The sequence below is a fragment of the Callithrix jacchus genome, chromosome 4, assembly GCF_049354715.1.
Source record: "Callithrix jacchus isolate 240 chromosome 4, calJac240_pri, whole genome shotgun sequence".
NCBI classification, from domain to species: Eukaryota; Metazoa; Chordata; class Mammalia; order Primates; family Cebidae; genus Callithrix; species Callithrix jacchus.
The window spans coordinates 39,776,754-39,797,524 of record NC_133505.1 but is presented as its reverse complement, the minus strand read 5'-3'; the positions used below and the strand labels follow the sequence as shown (position 1 = coordinate 39,797,524).

General features: G+C 39.3%; 1 protein-coding gene and 1 long non-coding RNA gene across 4 annotated transcripts in view; one reads left to right on the top strand and one right to left on the bottom strand.

The window, feature by feature from the left end:
- The window catches only part of LOC144582107 (uncharacterized), a 133,681-nt gene that overhangs the window by 11,618 nt on the left and 101,292 nt on the right, over positions 1–20,771 (bottom strand). For 2 of the 3 annotated variants that reach the window (XR_013534024.1, XR_013534023.1), the window contains exons 4-5: positions 16,850–16,961; positions 11,941–12,031 (exon numbers count right to left, since the gene is read on the bottom strand). This is a non-coding gene — a long non-coding RNA (uncharacterized LOC144582107). Of the gene's footprint in view, positions 1–11,744; positions 11,809–11,940; positions 12,032–16,849; positions 16,962–20,771 lie in introns of those variants that run through there. The other variant, XR_013534025.1, reaches the window with a different exon arrangement.
- TSBP1 (testis expressed basic protein 1) overlaps positions 1–20,771 on the top strand; it is a 51,611-nt gene that overhangs the window by 14,327 nt on the left and 16,513 nt on the right. The window contains 6 exon segments of the mRNA XM_054254668.2: positions 617–637; positions 1,096–1,116; positions 3,856–3,876; positions 6,334–6,357; positions 6,809–6,829; positions 7,468–7,488. Of these exon segments, the coding sequence (XP_054110643.2) occupies positions 617–637; positions 1,096–1,116; positions 3,856–3,876; positions 6,334–6,357; positions 6,809–6,829; positions 7,468–7,488 (129 nt within the window).

The window sequence follows — 20,771 nt, the reverse complement described above, 5'->3', positions numbered from 1 at the left end:
CCTGATCTGCCCTGCATTTTTTAAAATAATTTCAACTTTTATTTTAGATTCAGAGGGTACATGTGCAGGTTTGCTAATGCGTATACTGAGTGATGCTGAGGTTTAGGGGTGACATGTTTTCTTAACACTCTTTCTCAACTCCTCTAGCATTCGTATTACATAGTTTGCAAAGAAGCCATGCATGAAGTATTAAGAAATCTCACAGGCTAATGTTTAAAAATATAAACCAAAACAGCCCTCTTAGTAATATTTATAATGAGCCATCAGCAAGGGAAGGTACCCTTTTCAAATAAACCATTTCTCTAAGGAAATTGAGGGCAAGGGGCAAGAAAATGTAAGAAGAAAAATAGAAGCATAACAGATTAATATGGAGTGAGTCTTTCCCAACCCTCTGAAGAGTTTCAACCCTCACTGAAAGCAGGAGGCCTCTTTTCCTGTATGTCCCTTATGTTGTGCATCAGGGAGCCTGCCTGAGGCTCGCCATACAAGCAACGCTTGATCTTCCCAGAGTTTCTATTTATGATACTCCCTAGAGCGAGTGTTGGGAAATGGGGATTTCCTTCACAGTGGTGAAGCATACTGATATGTTTTTCTTTTCCTTCCCTCTCTCTCACAGCTAGAGCTACAGGACCTATCAGTAAGTTTGCCATCTGATTATCCAGTGAGCATTTTTCTTTCCTTCAGTATCTTAGGGATGGCTACCTGGTTTCCATGTTGGGATTTCAAGGGTTTGGAGTTCACATTTTCTTCAACCTCTTATTTGTCTTCTACCTAGCATTTCAGTAAGTCATGAATAACTGTGAATGTACACATCACCAATGAACACAAACTACAAAGTGGAGGATGAACCTTGTAGATTTCCAATGGCCTCTCAGCATCACACAAGGGATGTTTAGATGAGGAGTCCCTGATATGTACTAGTTTGCCACAGCCAGAAAGTCACCATTTCTGCTACACAACTGCAGCTGAACTTGAGATTAGTGATGCAGAGTCCTACTGGCGGAGTTATATAAATAGTATATAAATAAAAAGTATACATTAAAAAATACATATAACTACTGATTTCTCTCTCTCTCTTTTTTTTTTTTTTTTTAGAGCTCTCTCAAAAAAACATTGGTAAGTCATCTGATTCTCAATTATAATGCCTTTTGGTACTTTACAATACTTAGAACATCAATCTATTTTTATTTCAATGATTCAAGCATCAAGTGTTTCTGCTGCCTCATAGTCCCACCCACTACTCCTTCACATTGAACTCATCCAGGTTCTGCAATAAGAAGATATTAACCATGAAGCCGAAATGCAAAGCGAAAAAATATCCCCCTAGAGATGGTCCTTCTTAAGCTGTTTCCACTTCAGCATATAATCTAGCTCTGTAGCGCCAATACTTAATAAAGACTTAGAACCCAGCACCTCACCTTCCTGCCTTGCTTTCCACATAAATAATTTTTCCATTATTAGATTATCTTCACTTTGTAAAATAATGCAAATTTTAAGTTTCCTTTCCTTTCTAATTTCCCTCAAAAGTTCTCTCCAGAGTTAGGCTCTATTTTCAGCAACCTTTAGCAACCTGGTCACATTCTTTGAGTGATCCCTATAATGTCTTACTAATGTTTTTCTAATGCTCGTGTACATTACATTGTTTCATCTGAACAACATTCAAATGGCAATGGGTAAGGCAGTGATTATCCCCATATCTAGAAATAAGGAAACCAAGGGTCAGGAGTCATTTCTCAAAAAAAATAAATAAATAAGAGGATATGTTAGTTAATAAAATTAAGAGTGAAGTTTTACTAACTCTTCATTCTTTCCACTATCATTTTTGGGTGTTATAACAGGTTATTAACAATGAATAAAATGAACTTGTTGAGACTAAAGGATAGTGAAGGCCTGGGGAGATAAAGCGAGAGAATGAGCAACACAAATAGTAACAGCTAAAGAACGAAGGTGCAGGTTAAAGGGAGATAAATAGAAGAAAATTTAAAAAGAAAAAAGTAGGAAGAAAACAATGGAAGGAGAAAGAGTAAGTGAATTGGCACATAAGAGAGTAAAGAAGAGAAATGAACATAAATAAAGTTGACAAAGATAAAAATAAAGGTACAAGAGGTGACAAATTAAAACTGGAAAGGGAGGAAGAAAATACAGAAAAACTGAAGAAATAAACTTTGAAGTGATTACCTATTCGAGGATTTAGTAACTTATGTCGAGAGGGCAGGTATCCCAAGAGTTCTACCTCAGGATCAAAGTCACGTATTTGTAGAAACAGGCAAAGCAAGTATTAAGTTGGCATAATAGCTAAATGTATAACTTGTCTAGTGCTCACAGCCAAGAGTATCCAGGCTGGAAAGCCACCTTCTAGGTGTTTTACACAGAAAAGAACTCAGAGTTAAAAGTTTGGGGATTATTGGTGAGAACTTGGATAGTTCTCATCCTGAGGGACATTGAAGTGAGGGACTATTAACTGAAATGCCCACTGGATGAGGATGTGGTCTTTTTAGATTCAACTAACCATGCAGACTTACAAGATTACCATAGGTCTCATCTGGTCCCAGTCTACTGAGTAGGACCTAAGGCAGGAAGCACGGCTTGCCAGCAAGGGTATTATCAGCTATCCCTCTGTTGTGGGAGTAGTACTTGCCATGATCTATGCAGGTGTTCACATAGCTCCTAGGACCCATTCTGTTTGGCCTCCTGTCGGTTGAGAGCTGACCTGGCTTAGAAACCCCACAGGTCCACCAAGAACTAAAATCTCCTATAAGAACCCCATACACATTACCTGCAGAGATGTCGTAAAAAATATGACCAAATACCTGGGTCACTACACTCAGGGAAGCCCAAGCTATGGCTTCTTAACACATACTTACAATTCTCCCAGTTCAGATGCAGTTTAACATCAAGCATCATTCTTATTAAGCAGTATTGCTAAATAACATAACAGGTTTTTAATATTATCTGGTCACTAGGGGATCAGAGCTCAAAAATCAACTGAAGGCCAAATTCTTATTAAAAACTGAAGGTTTTGGCTAGGCATGGGCTCACACCTGTAATCCCTGCACTTTGGGAGGCTAAGGCAAGAGGATCACTTGAGACAAGGAGTTTAAGACCAGCCTGAGCAACATAGCAAGACCCCATCTCTACAAAAAAAAATTTTTTAATTAGCCAGGCATTGGTGGCATGCAGATGTAGTCCTAGCTACTCAGGAGACAGGTGGGAGGATCACTTGAGCCCAGAAGGTCGAGACTGTAGTGAGCTATGATCATACAACAGCACTCCAGCTTGGGTGACAGAGCAAGACCTTGTCTCAAAAAAAAGAGAAGGTTTTGTTGAATCTTTGTTCACAGACTCTAAAGCTAATTAAAGCAGCAGTCACTGTTCTATCACTCTCCACTCAGCTGGAAGCTGTGAGAAGAGGAAACTGGATTCTTACCTCCTATTCTAATGTCTACCTCTGGAACATATTAGTTGATCAGAAATAAAGATATTAGTGAAAGAACCGTCCCTTGGAAAGAAATATCTTCTACTCTTTCTGACAGGAAGGGTTTCATCTTTCCCTACTATAAGTAATATTAATACCTAATAACAAAGTTTCACCTTTTCCTTGTATCTCTTAGGTTCGCAAGGATCCTATAAAAACCTTCACCTTAGGCTGAAATATTGCAGTAAATACTAAATATCCTTTTTCCTTTTTTCTATAGTTAACATTGTTGGATCAATTCTCTCTAATGATCTCATAATGATATCACTTCCTCTCCCCTGCTCTACCTCTCAAAGCCTCATTTCTAGGATAAAATTAGTGAAAAATATACTCTCCAGTCAAATAACCATACTAATACGCCAATTTGAATTTCTTTTTAGTGCAAACTCCAGGACCTATTGGTAAGTTGCCTGTATATATCAACTTATCTCTGTTGCTTCTTACTATGTCTGAAGGAGACGGGCTCCAACTCTTTAAGTATCTAAGTTAAAGAAACTGAAAATCATATTTCTCAGATTTCATTCCCAGTATCCTAAATGTTAGGTTTTAGAGGGAAGCCAAGGTTAAAGAAGGACACAGAGAGAGTGGTGGCTCTACAGCAAAAGCAGGCTTTATGTCCAGCCTAAGACCTTGAGAACTGGGGAACCAGCCTAATGCCAGTGCCCACCACTGCTTACAGCTGGGGGTACTTACAAGTATGGGGGCGGGGTCTGGGCAGTATAGCTTGCTGCCCGGCAGGATACTGATAAGATGTCCCCACGATGAGGTGGTTCCGGCCCTTATTCTGGCAGAACACGGTGTTCCTTGAACTTTCTCCCAGCAGAGTATGATAGGGATGTTCAATTTTTATTTTTTTAATTTCTATTATTATACTTTAAGTTCTGGGGTACATGGGCAGAACATGCAGGTTTGTTACGTAGGTATACACATGCCATAGTGGTCTTCTGCATCCATCACCCCATCATCTACATTAGGTATTTCTCCTAGTCTAAAAGATATTTCTTTAGTTGGGCCTTTGTCCACCTTGGGGGCAGGTGGTTAGGTGGAATGTTTCTCACAGCCCAAACCCCCGTGGAATGTTTAACTTTGACCAAGGTCCTCAAAATAGCTCGGGGCTTACAAAATGGTGCAGTTTGGATTAACACTAATCATCTCTCTGGGCAACCAATTATATTTTAGAAAATGGAATTTATAATAGGCATTGTTTCAATAATGATTATAGTGGCTTGTCAATAATCATTAGAATAACTTCCCAAGGCAAAGATGTAATAGAGTCTAGAAAAGAATATAAGAAATTAACAAGAACATAAAAGAAAGATGGCTGAGAGAATGAAACAAGAGTGACATGAGGGAAAAAAGACTGGGGGAATATGGGGAAAGGAATACAATTAACAATCTCACCTCCAACACCTATTATGAAAAGCAAGAATGAAGTGGTTATGGTAACTAAAACAGGGTTAATAATCTCCTAGAAGAAGATCTGGTTCTTATGGAGAGGCTACAGTACAGCAGTGCAAGAAAAAATATTTAATCCTGAATATTGAGATTTAGCAGTTCCTGAGAAAATCATTTTCACTGCTTGCCTTTGGAAAACATCACTAATAGAGGTGTTTTTTAGCCAGGCGCAGTGGCCCACACCTGTAATCCCAGCACTTTGGGAGGCCAAAGCAGGCAGATCACCTGAGGTCAGGAGTTCGAGACCAGCCTGGCCAACATGCTGAAACCCCGTCCCTACTAAAAATACAAAAAATAGCCAGGCACGGTGGCAGGCACCTATAATCCCAGCTACTCAGGAGGCTAAGGCAGGAGAATCACTTGAACCCAGAAGGTAGAGGTTGCAGTGAGCCGAGATCACGACACTGTCCTCCAGCCTAGGTGACAGAGAGAGACTGTCTTAGAAAAAAAAAAAAATGTGTGTGTGTATGTGTGTGTGTGTTTTCTTGTTTGTTTCTATTTTTAGTAAATATACTGGACCCAGTGGTAGGTACCTTATTTATCCTTCTCCCCCCAGGTTCCTTGATCTACAGTGTCTAGAGGGCCTGTTCCTTTTCTCAAGTGTCCTAAATCTGTCTACTGCCATAAGAGCAGTTGTTTCAGGCATGTTTTTATGCTTCCTGGTTTCAACCTACTGATAATTCTCAGCTATTATTTTTAAAAGAAAAAGAGTAAGAAAATTTCCCCAGAAATAGTCATAATGGCCTCTATAACAATATAGAAGAATTTTCTAAAGTAGCAGAGAAAGAATAATAAGGGCAGCTTTCCAGTTCTGAAGTGCTTTGTAGTTTCTAAAGGGCCTACTCAAAGATAATGGAGACAAAAGGAGGAAATGAGAGAAGAAAAATTTTAATAACAAATACAAAAGGAAAAAAAGACAATAAAATTTAAATACTGAAGTTTTATCGGTTTATTGAGACAAACCTACCAGGAAACACTATTCAGGGTCTAGTCTAACCTGAGTTCTCTAGTCTTCTTTCAAAGGTCTTTCTCTTTCCTCACTGCAAAAGGGAAGAGATAAACCATCTCCCTTTCCTGCAGCCTTCTATATGTACTAAGCAGAAGAAAGAATCCCTGCAAGGCATGAAGGCAGTGAAATCTTAGCAGTACCAGGGAAAGGGTGATTTCCAGGCTTGGGGTGCATGCTACTTTAACCACTTAACTTCCCATCATCAATATTCCATGAAGTCATTAATGATTTTTTTAAAGTTCACATTCTGCTGATTCATATTAAAAGTAAATGAACACCAAAGGGAACGTTTTCCCTATTGTTATAAAGACCTACCAAGAAGAAACTCTCTACATAGAAAGGAAAATATCATGGGAGAAAAAAACAGTTGCTAAGATACCTCTCTGTTTTTCAGCTGGTCCACCTCCAACACCCCGTGGTAAGTTCAATTTCTTTTTCTACTGCTTTCTGTTGTTCTTATTGCTTCCTGCAAGGCTTAGAGACCTGTCCCCACCCTGCTCATTTCCAACTCTGTGTGCAGCTACCTGACTCAGAGCTTCCAGTTTCCTCTGCCTTCTGCTCATCTGGCTTCTCCCTGAGAAGGAAGTTATATTTACATAATTTCAAACATATATTTACTTTGTGCCCCCTATAGAACTATATGGGTACTTTAATTACATTATCTCATTTAATCCTTAGAATAACTCCACTAACCCCTCTGTAAGAGATAAGGAACTGAGCCAAATAGTTACTCAAGAATACATAATCATAGAATCATAATTTGGACCCAGAGCTGTGTCCAAGATTCTCCCCCTACACAAATGTACCTCCTTAGAGGGAACCTTATTTTTTTCGAAGAAATCTTCACTGATCTCTAATTTGGTTTTTAGGTCCATGCATGGCACCCATAAGTAAGTATTCCATCTCTTTTTCTACTTTGGTTCTCTGTGGTCCCCTTCATTTCACTTCTGTCCAAGTGATTTGAATTTCTCATTCTTCTCTTATTTCCTTATTACCCTGCTTGCCCTACAGTTTTTTTTAATACTAATTAAAAGAGGGTCTAAGCTAGCATTCATCAACAATAAACTGAACAATATTATGAAATAACAGGTAGGCAGAATTTGGAGGGGGTGGAGAGAGAGGCAGAGAAAGGGAGAGAGAGGCGGAGAAAGAGAGAGAGAGGTGAAATTCGAAATGACGAATGCAGAGAGACCGTCAGTGTTCTTTCAAACATTGTAGTGCAAAGATCCAGTGGTCTTTTCCTAACACTATGCCCGAAGCTGTTCAGGTCCAGTAAATGGAGAGGGCCTTTAAAGAAACTCCACCTTGGACTTCATCATTACATCGTCACTGCTTAATCTTACATCTAGCTTTGCATGATAAAACTAACCTAGAACCAAATAATCTATAGGGTGGTCTGGAAGGCCTCCTTCATTGCCCAACTCACAGACACCAGCAAAATATATAATACTAATATATATATTATAATAATACTATGTGTTTTCTATTTAAGAAAAATTAAATGGATTTCTGTTTGCTTATTTTTCAGTAATTTCGCAGAGAACCACAAGTAAGTACTTTCCTTCTCAGCTGGTCATATGTGGAGACTTTTCTTATCTTAGCTGTTTCTATTTCTAAGTGCCTCATATTTCTCATATTCATTTGCTTCCACATTACCCAAAGTCCTCAAGATTAGAACTGCAAGGCAACCTTTTTAAGTCATAACTGTAGCATTTCCCATTATTTTAGTTCTAAACTCAACTTCCCAGGTAACACATATCAACAGTGACTCAATATTTAAACCAGATCAAGCGCTGACAATAACGATATTTAATATAGAATTTGTAAAACCACCTTTCACACTATGTCCTAGTTTCCAAAGTGCAAATCTGGTTCTCATATCTCAGTTACAAATGATTTAAGCAAACCCAACATTGCTGGAATTCCTCAGGCTGAAATTAAATCACATTAATATTAAAACCCAAAGTTTCTGTCAAGGTTAAAAATGCAGATACCAAAAGAGCCCAGGTAGGTAAGTAAATGAGTGAGGCAAGGTGAGTCTCCTGGGAACTGTGTAAAACTAGGAGGACATGTATAGTCTGAAGAGGGTAGCTGCTGCCCAGCTCCAGCCAACCTCTTCATGCAAGAATTCAGATCTAGAGTTGCCAAAGCATCTCACTAAATCCAGATAGTAGGTAAAATTTTCCAAATTTTAAACATGACAGACACCTGGCTTATTCTAACAGATTGCAAACATGCTTATTACTCCCTGCTAGTTCCATCTAAACACGCTCTGGATATAGTTTTCATAATAACAACATTTTACTAATTTCAGTAATGTTAGGACAAAGGCATTAGTATTTGAGGAAGGAGAATCAGAGCTATTAACACAGAATTAGCCAGTGTCTCTCCAAAGTCCTCATCCACACATCTTTCTGAAGCCTGAGCAAAGAGGCCAATCAGCTAAATCTTCTCACTACACAAATGAAAATACAGAGACAGTGGCTCAGACCCAGGGATGAGGCTGCAAAATCCATGTGCCCATGTTTGGGCACAGGCCCTATAATTGGGAACAGGGACCAACGCCCACCTGAGGTCAGGAGAAGGGATTATTGGTCTCAAAGCTAGAAATTACAAGCCAGAATCCAAATTGAATGCATAGTGTCCTTTTCAGAGAAGTCATCAGAGAGTATAGGCAGGAAAAAGATGTAAAAATCCAAGACCTAATATACATATACCCGGCAGAGAGGATAAAAAAATGCCTAAGTAAGTAGGGATTATGCCACCTGCTTTTTGGATACCTAAGTGTTGGCTGGCCAATCCCATTACTGGGCATATACTCAAAGGAATATAAATCGTTCTATCATAAAGACATGTGCATGGATATGTTCATTACAGAAATATTCACTATAGCAAATACATGGAATCAACCTAAATACCCATCAATGGTCTGAAGAAAGAAAATGTGGTACATATACACTGTGAATGCTACACGGCCAAAAAAGAATGAGATCATGTCCTTTGCAGGAACAGATGGAACTTTAGGCCATTATCCTTAGCAAACTAATGCAGGAACAGGAAACCAGATACTGCTCCCACTTATAAGTGGCAGCTAAATGATGAGAACACATGGACACACAGAGGGGACAAATAAACAATGGGGCCGGTCAGAGGGTGGAGGGTGGGAGGAGGAGAGGATCAGGAAAAATAACTAGGCTTAATATCTGGGTAGCAAAATGATCTGTGCAACAAACCCCCATGACACAAGCTTACCTATGTTACAAACTTGCGCATGTGCCCTGAATTTAAAAGGAAAGTTTAAAAAGTGTTAGCTGGCAATACTTTTAAGTGAAAAATATACAGCCAAGCTTAAGCATGAAAAGGGGGATGAGAATGATTTCCAAGGAGCAGAAATTGAATATAGGAACACATTTTAAGAAGAAGCTAAAGTTAAGCTCTTGGCAGGAACGGTAAGGGGATGAAGAAATAGAGGTGGCAGCTTTGCCTTGGGAACAAAGGTAGGGTTTCAACACCTGCTCCCAGATGACAGCCAAAGCCTTCGGATCCAACATGCAGAAAACGGAAATTAGGCCTCTCTGAGTAAAGCCAGTAACAGAAAATACACTGTCACCCCATGCAGAGGAGCCAAAATATCTTCACCCATCTGCCCCAGGCATAAAAACAGAGTCACCCACACAGGTCCAGAGTTAGATCTGTCCGGGGTGCAGAGCCCTTCTGGAGGTGTGCTACCCATGCAGTGTGCATAATATTCCAAGTCAAAACAGCTGGGATCTGTTAGGACAATAGCCACCAAGAAGGGATCCATAAGCCAGGGTATTTATATCAGAGAATATCTGCAAAAGATAGCCCCCAAGGAATAAGAAACTACTAAAAGTTATCTATGAGGAAAAGAAATCTATGAGGAAATCCAGCACCATGTGAGTGATACCTCACGAGCCCCAACAAATTGGAGAATTCCAGCCCAGAGAAATATAACTAGATAGAGCAATCTGAAGAAGACTAAAATAAGCAACCTAACAGCATTTAACAAGTCAAACATTAAAAGAAAAAAAAGTCTTCAAAGATATTAATGCATTTAACAAATACATGTATTCAACAAATGTATATTGGCCTATTCTAGGCCAGGAATTATCCTAAGCATTGGAAATACAGCCATGAGCAAGACAAAGCCCTTGTACTTCAGGAGTTTAGATGTTGAGATAAAACAGGCAAATAAGAGCAAGTATCCATATAGTAAATGTCAGGCAGATAAATTCATGTAGACAATAAAAGTAACAGACTAAAGCAAGATGGTCTAGAAAGGGGAGTGTGCTTCAGGCAAAAGGAACAAGTACAGCATGCACAGGCCTGCTATGGGGATGTAATCAGCCAGTATAAAATCATTACTTATCAAAACACTAAGGATACAGCCAAAATAGCATTTAGAGAGAAATTATTAGGGTAAATGGTTTCAATAGAAAGTATTCATTAATAACAATAGATGAATGAAACATTGAGCTCACGATGATATTTAAAAAAAGGAAAAATCCCAAAAGTAGGACACAATAATAAAATGTCCTAATTTTATTAGGTAAAAAATAATGAAATTAAAAGTATTTTAAAATAATCAACAAAATTAAAGAAAAGGAAAAGCACTAACAATACAAAGAACAAAACAAATGTAGAGAGACAGCAAAATTTCCTCAAAATCATAAGAAAATCCACTAAAAAAATGGAAATACTGCAAAATGAACACTTTGTTAGCCTAGCCAAATCATCCATTTTGCCTGAGCATTTGATGTTACACATGACAGTCAGAAAAAAACTTTGTATCATGAGATAAACTGAGGATGGCAGCAGGTGAAAAGAAGGAAGGAAAACCAGAAGCGAGGGAGGGAGAGGAAAAGGGAAAGAGGTTCCGAGGAAGGGAGGGAGGGAGGGACAGCTAGCCTTATATGTTCTCAAATTGAATAGCAGTTCCATTTAGCACTGGAACCTAAAATAAAGGCTTCAGTTCATATGCTTTATATTGCTGGCTTCCTAATGGAAACAAGTTTAGTGCTGATTTTTACAATATTGATACATACAAATGTAAGTAACCAAACCCAGGTTTGGTTGCTTGCTGCTGAAAAGCCAGACATGAGACACAAGGGTTTGTGGGATGAAAAGCAGATTAAGGCAGGCGCAGTGGCTCACGCCTGTAATCCTAGCACTTTGAGAGGCCAAGGTAGGTGGATCACGAGCTCAAGTGTTTGAGACCAGCCTGACCAATATGGTGAAACTCCATCTCTATTAAAAATACAAAAATTAGGTGGGTATGCTGGCACACACCTGGAATCTCAGCTACTCAGGAGGCTGAGGTTGCAATGAGTCAAGGTCACACCATTGCACTCCAGCCTGAGCAACAGAGCAAGTGAAAGAAAGAAAAAGAAAGAAAGAAAGAAAGAAAGAAAGAAAGAAAGAAAGAAAGAAAGAAAGAAAGAAAGAAAGAAAGAAAGAAAGAAAAGCAGATTAAATTAGACAGCCAGCAAACCGAGAAGATGGAGAACTAGCATGCTAAAGTACCATCCATCTAAAGTCTTTCAGGCTGGCTGGAAGGTTTTAATGGGAAGCAGATATGGGGAAACTATGCTCAGGAGTTAGAAACAAGAGGTGACTGAGGAATACAGACATCTGGGTGTCGGCGAGAGGAGTCAGAGGAGGTTGAGAATGTCTTTGTCCTTGGTCAGGTCATGATGCTCCCGTAAATCTTTAACACAACATAATTAGTTGTTTACATACTTCCCCTTAGTTGCACAGTTAGTTCCAAAAACTGCATGATTGCTGTTTTTCATGTTATCTCAGTGCTCTAAAATTGTCCTAGTCTACGTGGAGGAATAGGTAAAGGTCCCTTAAACAAAAAAAGAGTTTATGTTGGTCATTTTGCTGTTTCACTGTCATACAAATGTGTAGTGACCCTTGCCAATATGTAATTATGATGGAGAATTATTTTTCCACCAATGAGAATAATCGGCAAACTCACTGTATAGATTATGCCCCTTAAACTCCTGCTATGTCTCTTATTGAGTGAGCCAGTTCTTCTGAAGACAGGACTTGCTTGTAATCACTGCAACCTAAAAAAAGAAAAGGAAAATGTTTCTCAGTTCCAATTTGCCTCCAGTTTTTATTGACAATACAGATCTTTAAAAAAATAAATAAAAAATAAGACCTAGCTGGACGCAGTGGCTCACACCCATAATCCCAGCACTTTGGGAGGCCAAGGTGGGCAGATCACCTGAGGTTAGGAGTTCAAGACCAGGCTGGCCAACATGGCAAAACCCGTCTCTACTAAAAATACAAAAAGCAGCTGGGTGTGGTGGCGGGCACCTGTAATCCCACCTACTTGGGAGGCTGAGGTAGAAGAATCGCTTGAACCTGGGAGATGAAGGTTGCAGTGAGCCAAGATCACATTACTGCACTCCAGCCTGGGAGACAGAGCGAGACTCCATCTCAAACAAAAAATAATAATAAAACCTAAACAAATGGAGAGATAAGCCATATTCAAAGATAGGAAAATTCAGTAATATAAAAATGTCAGTTCTCCCTTAAGTAAATTTTAAACTTAATAAAATTTGAATTAAAATTCCCAGCAGGATTTTTCATGGATCTTGACAAGCCAATTCTACAATTCATATGGAAGTGAAAAGGTCCAAGAAAAAAATAACACATTCTAAACGTAAAGTTCTCAGAAGAGAAGGCTCATCCTAGGCATTATATTTGACTATAAAGTCATTTAATTAGGTATAATGACTGAACATATGTAATGTTGGCACAGGACTAAATAAATCAGCATGATAGAATTAAGAGCCTAGAGACAAACCCTACTAAAGACAATGCTGAACTCATAACAGATGGAGAATCCAACAAATTGTCTTGAAACAATTAAGTATCTTTATATTAAAAATAATGATAATAATAATAAAGCCAGGCACAGTGGCTCATGCCTGTAATTCCAGCACTTTGGGAGGCCAAGGCAGGAAGATCACAAGGTCAAGAGATCGAGATCTTCTTGGCCAACATGGTGAAACCCCGTCTCTACTAAAAATACAAAATTAGCCAGGCGTGGTGGCGCACACCTGTAGTCCCAGCTACTTGGGAGGCTGAGGTAGGAGGATAGCTTGAACCTGGGGTGGGGAGGCTGCAGTGAGCTGCGATTGTGCCACTGCACTCCAGTCTCGTGACAGAGAAAGACTCCATCTCAAAAAAAAAAAAAAAAAAAATGAAGTTCCAGGCATATTAAATATCTAAACATAAACTCCATCACTACTTCAAAATAAATGTAGGAGAATAGACGTATGCTCTCAGATAGGGAAGCTTTCCTTTAAAAGACTCAGAAAGCACCAAACATAAATATTCACCAAAAAAAATGCAAAACTTCTTATTGACAAAATGTACTATATACAAGGCTAAAAGACAAGAGGCAGTCTGAGAGAAAATACTTGCAACATGCATAAAATCAATGTTATCAGTATTGAAAACATAAAATTCCACAATCAGTAAGAAAAAGAAAATAAATTAAATGAGTTAATAAGAATACACATGAGACCCTACTTTTCTCAAAAGATAAAAATTTTAAAGCCTGTCAAGATCAAGTATTTATTGGGCTGTTTGCTCAAGTAGAAACTCTCATTCTCTGAACAAATTCATTAGTATTAAAGTAAATATGTACATAGCTCATAAATTCTACTTCTGGGTAGCAACTCTAGAGAAAAGTCTTACATATTTATACAGGAAGACATATATAAGAATGTTGTGACACTATTATTAATAATAAAAAATCAAAACTAAATTAAACAGTTCAAAATGAATTAACATATAGTATATGTGTTAATGTAACTGTTGTATATGTTTTTATGTACATATAATCAAGGAAAAGACCTCTAACCATAGTGTTGAATGAAACAAGCCAGATGCAAAATGATGTTTACAGATACAAAATTACATAAAAAGATGACACATGTAAATTAAAGCAAAAAAAATTAAACTTACCATATTGCTTAAGGGTTCACATATATATGACATTACTTTTTGAGATTATTAAATACATATTGAGCTCATAATAGTGGTTGCTTCCAAAGAGGAATAGGATTGAACCTGAGATTGGTGGTTCAAAGGGATTTTAGCTATCCCTGTCATATTTTCTTTATTAACAGAAACATTGAGAACAAATGTGACAAATGTGACATTAAAGGTGGTGTGACTATTGACACCTAGATATTATTTTTTAGTATTTTTTAAATATATCAAAGAAAAAAGAAAGCAAATAAAACAAGAATACTGTGAGGCCCTAAGAAGGCAGGCCGTCTTGGAAAATTTAGCCGTGGATCACCAATGTGTCCACCTGAAAAAGATCCAGCCTTTCTTGCAGTTGTCCTGTCCCTTCAAGTATTTCTGGGAATCTCTAAAGAAATGACTATACATCCTCACCCACTAGTCCATCACAACAAACCTTTTCTGGTGTCTTTTATTATTTTTATTTATTTATTTTTATTTTTTTTTTTGGTGGGGGGGAGGAAGGCAGGAAGGAAGGGAATAAGGACGGTAGGGAGGAAGGAAGGGATGAAGGAAGGAAGGAAGGGAGGAAGCGGCGAGGGAGGGAGGGAAGGGAAGAAAGGAAATCAAGCAATGAAAGAGACATTGCCGACCTGGATCTAGAGGTTTACAAGTTGATTTCTTTTTTTTTTTTTTTTGAGAGAAGGAAAGAAAAAAAAATAATAAGTAAAGGAGAGGAAGAAAGAGGAAGAGAAAGAGGGAGAGTAAATGGAAATATTGCTCTATTTTGAAAAAAATTGGGTATTAATAATGGCCAATCAATGTTTCATTTAAACTAATGGGTAGGTGTGATGTGGTATTGACAAGAATGTATATTTTGTGTATTTGAAGTGGAGAGCTCTATAAATATTTATTAAGTTTACTTGTTCTGGATCTGAGTTCGAGTCCTTGATATCCTTATTAATTTTCTGTCTCATTGAATCTAAGTCTCCTATCTGGGTATTAGGATCGTTAGCTCTTGTTGTTGCATTGATCCTTTTACCACTATATCTTTGTTGCTTTAAAATCTATTTTATCCGATACAAGAATTGCAACTCCTACTTTTTATTTATTTATTATTTATTTTTGCTCTCCATTTGGTTGGTAAATCTTTCTCCATCCCTTTGTTTTGAGTCTTTGTGTATCCTTGCATGTGAAACAGGTCTGGATGTAACATGCCGTTGGGTTTTGGCTGTGTCTTTTCATTGGGAATTCAGTCAATTTAAATTTAGGGTTACTGCCATTTGATGTTGACTGGCTGTTTTATCCATTTGTTGGTGTAAATTCTTCTTTATGTTGGTGCTCTTTACTTTTTGTTGTATTTTTAGAAAGGCTAATACTGGTTGTTTCTTTCTGTGTGTAATGCTTCTTTCAGAAGCTCTTGTAAAGCAGGCCTGGTGGTAATAAAATCTCTGAGTTCTTGCTTGTTCATAAAAGATTTTATTTTTCCTTCAGTTGTGAAGCTTAGTTTGGCTGGATATGAAATTCTGGGCTGAAGGTTCTGTTCTTTGAGGATGTTGAATATTGGCCCCCACTCTCTTCTGGCCTGTGGAGTTTCTGCCGAGAGATCTGCTGTAAGTCTGATAGGCTTGCCTTTGTGGGTAATCTGACCTTTCTCTCTGGCTGCCCTTAGTATCCTCTCCTTCGTTTCAACCCTGGTGAATCTAACGATTATGTGCCTTGGGGTTGCTCTTCTTGAGGAATATCTTTGTGGTGTTCTCTGTATTACCTGGGGTTGAATGTTGACCTGCTTTGCTAGTTTAGGAAAATTTTCCTGAATAATATCCTGAAGGGTATTTTCCAGCTTGGATTCATTCTCTCCGTCGCATTCAGGTACACCTATCAAACGTAAATTTGGTCTTTTCACATAGTCCCACATTTCTTGGAGACTTTGCTCATTCCTTTTTATCCTTTTTTCTCTAATCTTTTCTTCACGTTTTATTTCATTAAGTTGGACTTTGACCTCTGATATCCCTTCTTCTGCTTGAACAATTCGAGTGTTTAAACCTGTGCATACTTCTCAGAGTTCCTGTATTGTATTCTTCAGTTCCATTAATTCACTCATACTCCGCTCTAAGTTGTCTATTCTCAATAGGATTTCATCAAACCTTTTTTCAAAGTTCCTAGTTTCTTTACGTTGGGCTGCAACATGTTCTTTTAACTCACCGAAGTTTGTTATTATCCATTCCTTGAAGAGTGATTCTGTCATCAGGAGGCGCTCGTTCTCCATCAAGCCTTGTTCCATTGTTGATGTGGAACTGTGATCATCTTTAGAGGGAGAGGCATTCTGACTTTGAGTATTCTCAGCTTTTTTACGCTGGTTTCTTCCCGTCATTGTAAATTTATCCACCTGTCGTCTTTGAAATTACCAACTTTCAGATTAGGTCTCTTGAGTGGACGTCCAGGTTGTTAGTTCCCAGGGCCAGAGCAGCGGCATTAAAACTGATGGTGCTTTTCTGCCCAGGATTCTCCTGTCGGGCTTCCCTCTTGTTTCCGTAGTAGGCGACTCTCGGTGTCCTTTATTTTATCCACTGTCCATGAGGCTCTTTGAAGAAGCCCTATTTACTTGATGGCTAAAACCCTTGCTTGTCAAGGGTGCTGCCTTCAGATCTTGAAAAAGCCACTTGTCCTCAAAGTGCCTTGAGGTGCTGGGTTCCACCAGTAGCAGGAATTCCTTACCCCACACTTGTCATCTGAGCCCCCAAATAGTACAGCTTCATAACATATCTCAATAAAACTGCTGCTTATCATCTATGAACAGGAACACACACACACACATACACTTACACAGTCAAGAAACAGTTTTCAACATTAGTGCAACCCAAGTTCACACTTAGAAAAACAATGGTTTTCATTCTTACAGAGAGCAGTTTCATTACTTGGAGTCATAGTGTATCAAAGATTTCTTTTTCAAATCTTGCTTTTTCACATAATCTCTGCTTTACTTTTTCATATGTCCTTTCCAGTGGTTTCCTAGAACAAAAGAACAAGGTGCACCAAAAGTATTATTATCTCACCTTTTGCTAAATCAAAAACTCTTTCTAGCTTTCATATTATTATACCTAGCTTCATTGAGCTTTCAAAATTTTATAGTTAAAATTACACCAGGGTTTAGGCACAAAATGTCATATAGTCATCCCTCCCTCAGCAATCTCTTTTGTTCACTCAATTTTTTTTTTTTTTTTTTTTTTTTTTTTTTTTTTTTTTAGATAGATTCTCGCCCTGCCACCCAGGCTGGAGTGCAGTGGCGCGATCTCAGCTCACTGCAACCTCCACCTCCTGAGTTCAAGCAGTTCTCCTACCTCAGCCTACCAAGTAGCTAGGATTACAGGCCCAGGTGCCTGCCACCATGCCTGGCTAATTTTTTGTATCTTTAGTAGAGACTGGGTTTCACCATGTTGGCCAGACTGGTCTCAAACTCATGACCTCATGATCCACCTGCCTCGGCCTCCCAAAGTGCTGGAATTACAGGCGTGAGCCACTGTGCCCGGCCTTGTTCACCCAAATCTTGTTACATCATTGTTCACTCTCCCACTGCATGTCTTCCTATATGGCCTGATACCTGTTTCACTTGTAAGACACAAAATTGTTCTGACTATAAGTGTATGAGAACAGAAAAAAGGAGGAGTATCCTGATGTTGCCACAGTAGGGAGAATTTCTTCATTGACTCAACAAACATTTATTAAGTGCCTGCTCATTTCTTAAGAGACCATGTTAGTACAGGGATTAATGAAGAGAGTACAGCATTTGCTGGTAGAGAAGAAAGTAACAACCTGGTCGAATCAAATGGGTAACAATGATGAGAACTGCAGAGATCAAGAACGTAGATGGAGATCTCTCCTTCCAGCCAGAGCTTGAAATTTGGTCTCTACTGCTCCATGTCCTATGCTCCAGGAGGCCTAGATGACTCTGCCATAGTCTCTGTTACCCTGTGACCTGCAGGTACTGAGAGATCCATAGCTAATATACTAGGACATCCGGAAGCAGGGAAATTAGTTAGAGAATCCATTCGAAAATATTACCATGGTTTTCAGAGGAGCCAAGATGGCCAGCTAGATGCAGACAGGAAGAGCTTTCCCACCAAAGATCAGACCATCAAGAGAACCAGCACACTCTGACCAAATGTTCAGAAAAAAGACATTGAGAATAGACACAGACCCTGGTCTAAAAGAGGAAAAGCTGGGAACCCTGCACAGGTTTGGGAGCACCAAGGCTTGTTCCTGGCCCTGAGTGGCTCCTGAGGAAGTAGTGAGTGAAATAGGGATGGAGTGGCCAGCTCTCACAATGGGCCTCCATAATCCTAGCTGCAGGAGGCTGCACGATCCCAGGCTCCTCATACTCCTCTAGGTGGCTTTAGACATCATTGACTACTGGACCTGAACAGAGCAGGGTTATCTTGCCCATAGGGGTAAGTCTGATCTGAGCGCCCCCTGTCTGCTGGCCTATCCCAGGGTCACTGCCTGGCTGCACCTGCTTGCAGTGTGGCATCAGCTGCCCAGTTGAGAAGCTTGCTGGCTGCCACCACCATAGTTCTTTAACTGGCAGATGCCACCTAACAATTGGAGAGCTCCTGCAAATGGGCCCCTGCTGGTGTGCACCTACCCAGAGCCTCCCAGCACTGATTCACCAGTGCACATTTGCCCAAAGCATCCCCTGCTGCTTTGCCAGTGGACACACATGTGCACAGTGACCCCACCACCACCACCCAGCTCCCAGGGCACACGTGACAAATGTTACATTATGCATGGTATGACTCTTGATGCCTAAGATATTATTTTTTAGTATTTTCTAAATATATCAAAGAAAAAAGAAAGCAAATAAAACAAGTACACTGTGAAGCCCTAAGAAGGCAGGCCTTCTTGGCAAATTTAGCCAATCACCAATGTGTCCACCTGCAAAAGATCCAGCCCTTCTTGCAGTGTGTCCTGTCCCTTCAAGTATGGTGGTGGCTGCAGGCACATACATGTAGGGGAATCCCCACAGACCCTTCAAAGCATTTTTGCCACCACCCTCCAGACTGTTGCTGCCAGTGAACCAGGAACACCTTGACTCCTCCAGTACAGCAGGTGCTTAACCTGGAGGGGACAAAGGAAAAAGCTGTCCCAGCTAGTCCCAGCCCCCAAGGGTTTGAGCATGCAGCCCAGGAATGCTAACCTGCACCTTGGTGCCCTGAAATTATCCGGAAATGAAGCCAATCCACTAAAACCAACTTATACCATAGTCAACCCCTCAAGGGCATCAAAGATTATAAAAGTAAAAAAGACAGTAACTTCAAACATTAATGAAACATCAACCCACACAGATGAGAAAGAACCAGTGCAAGAACTCCAACAACTCTAAAAGCCAGAGTGTCTTCTTACCTCCAGGGAATTGCACTAGCTCCCCAGCAATGGTTCTTGACCAAACTGAAATGGCTAAAATGATAGGCATAGAATCAAGAATCTGGATGGCCATGAAGATCATTGAGATTCAGGAGAAAATTGAAACCCCATCCAAGGAATCTAAGGAATACAGTAAAGCAATACAAGAGCTGAAAGATGAAATGGCCATTTTAAGAAATAATCAAACTGAACTTCTAGAGCTGAAACATTCACTACAAGAATTTCATAATACAACCAAATGTATTAACAGCAGAATAGACAAAGCTGGGAAACGATCTCAGAGCTCAAAGACCAGTTCTTCAAATCAACTCAGACAAAAATAAAGAGAAAAAGAATTTTATAAAATGAACACAATCCCTAAGAAATATGGCATCATGTAAACAGACCAAATTTATGACTCATTGGAATCCCAGAAAGAGACGGAGAGAGAGCAAGCAACATGGAAAATATATTTGAGGATATTAGCCACAAAAAATTCCCCAACCTCATTAGAGAGATAATCATGCAAATTCCGAAATTTGGAGAATCTTAGCAAGATGCTATACAAGATGACCAGCCCCAAGACACATAGTCATCAGATTCTCTAAGGTCAATGTGAAAGACAAAATCTTACAAGTAGCTAGAGAGAAGGGACAAGTCATGTACAAAAGGAATCCTGTCAAGCTAACCATGAACCATTTGGCAGAAACCTCACAAGCCAGAAGAGATTGAGGGCCCATATCAAGCATCCTTAAAAAGAGAGAAAGAAAGACATTCCAACCAAGTTAGCCAAGCATGGTGGCACACACCTGTAGTGCCAGCTAGCCAGCTACTCTCGAGGCTGAGACAGAAGAGTGGCTTGAACCCAGGAGGCGGAGGTTGCAGTGAGCTGAGATTGTGCATACTGCACTCCAGCCTGGGTGACAGAGCGAGACTGTCTCAAAAAAAAAAAAAGGAACGTAATAGAGGTTATATACTCTTGCCTGAGGAGGGAGGCAAAAAAAGTAAAGACTATCCTCATTTCTGAATGTGCTACAACTGCCCGTGTTTATTGATCTTTGCATACAGTCGACCAATTTCTTCCCCTTTGGTTACTGACTAGTATCTGAAAAACTTTCCATACTGCAGAAAGGAAAGATATATAGGGTGAGATATAACAAATATGGAGATAATAAAGGAAAAATCCAGGAAAAGCAGATATACACATTATTGGGAAGAGGTAAACTGCAGTTAGCATTCAAATTTGCAATTATTTAAGAGTTCACTGCAGTATTTAAACCCCCCTACTAGAAAGAAAACTAATAACCTAAATATTTATATGTTAGTCCCCTTCTGTCTTTCTACCAAATTGAAATACTAAAACCAGTTGTCACATAAATACTAAAACTTAGTCACTTCAGACTAAGACTATCCTTTTACTAC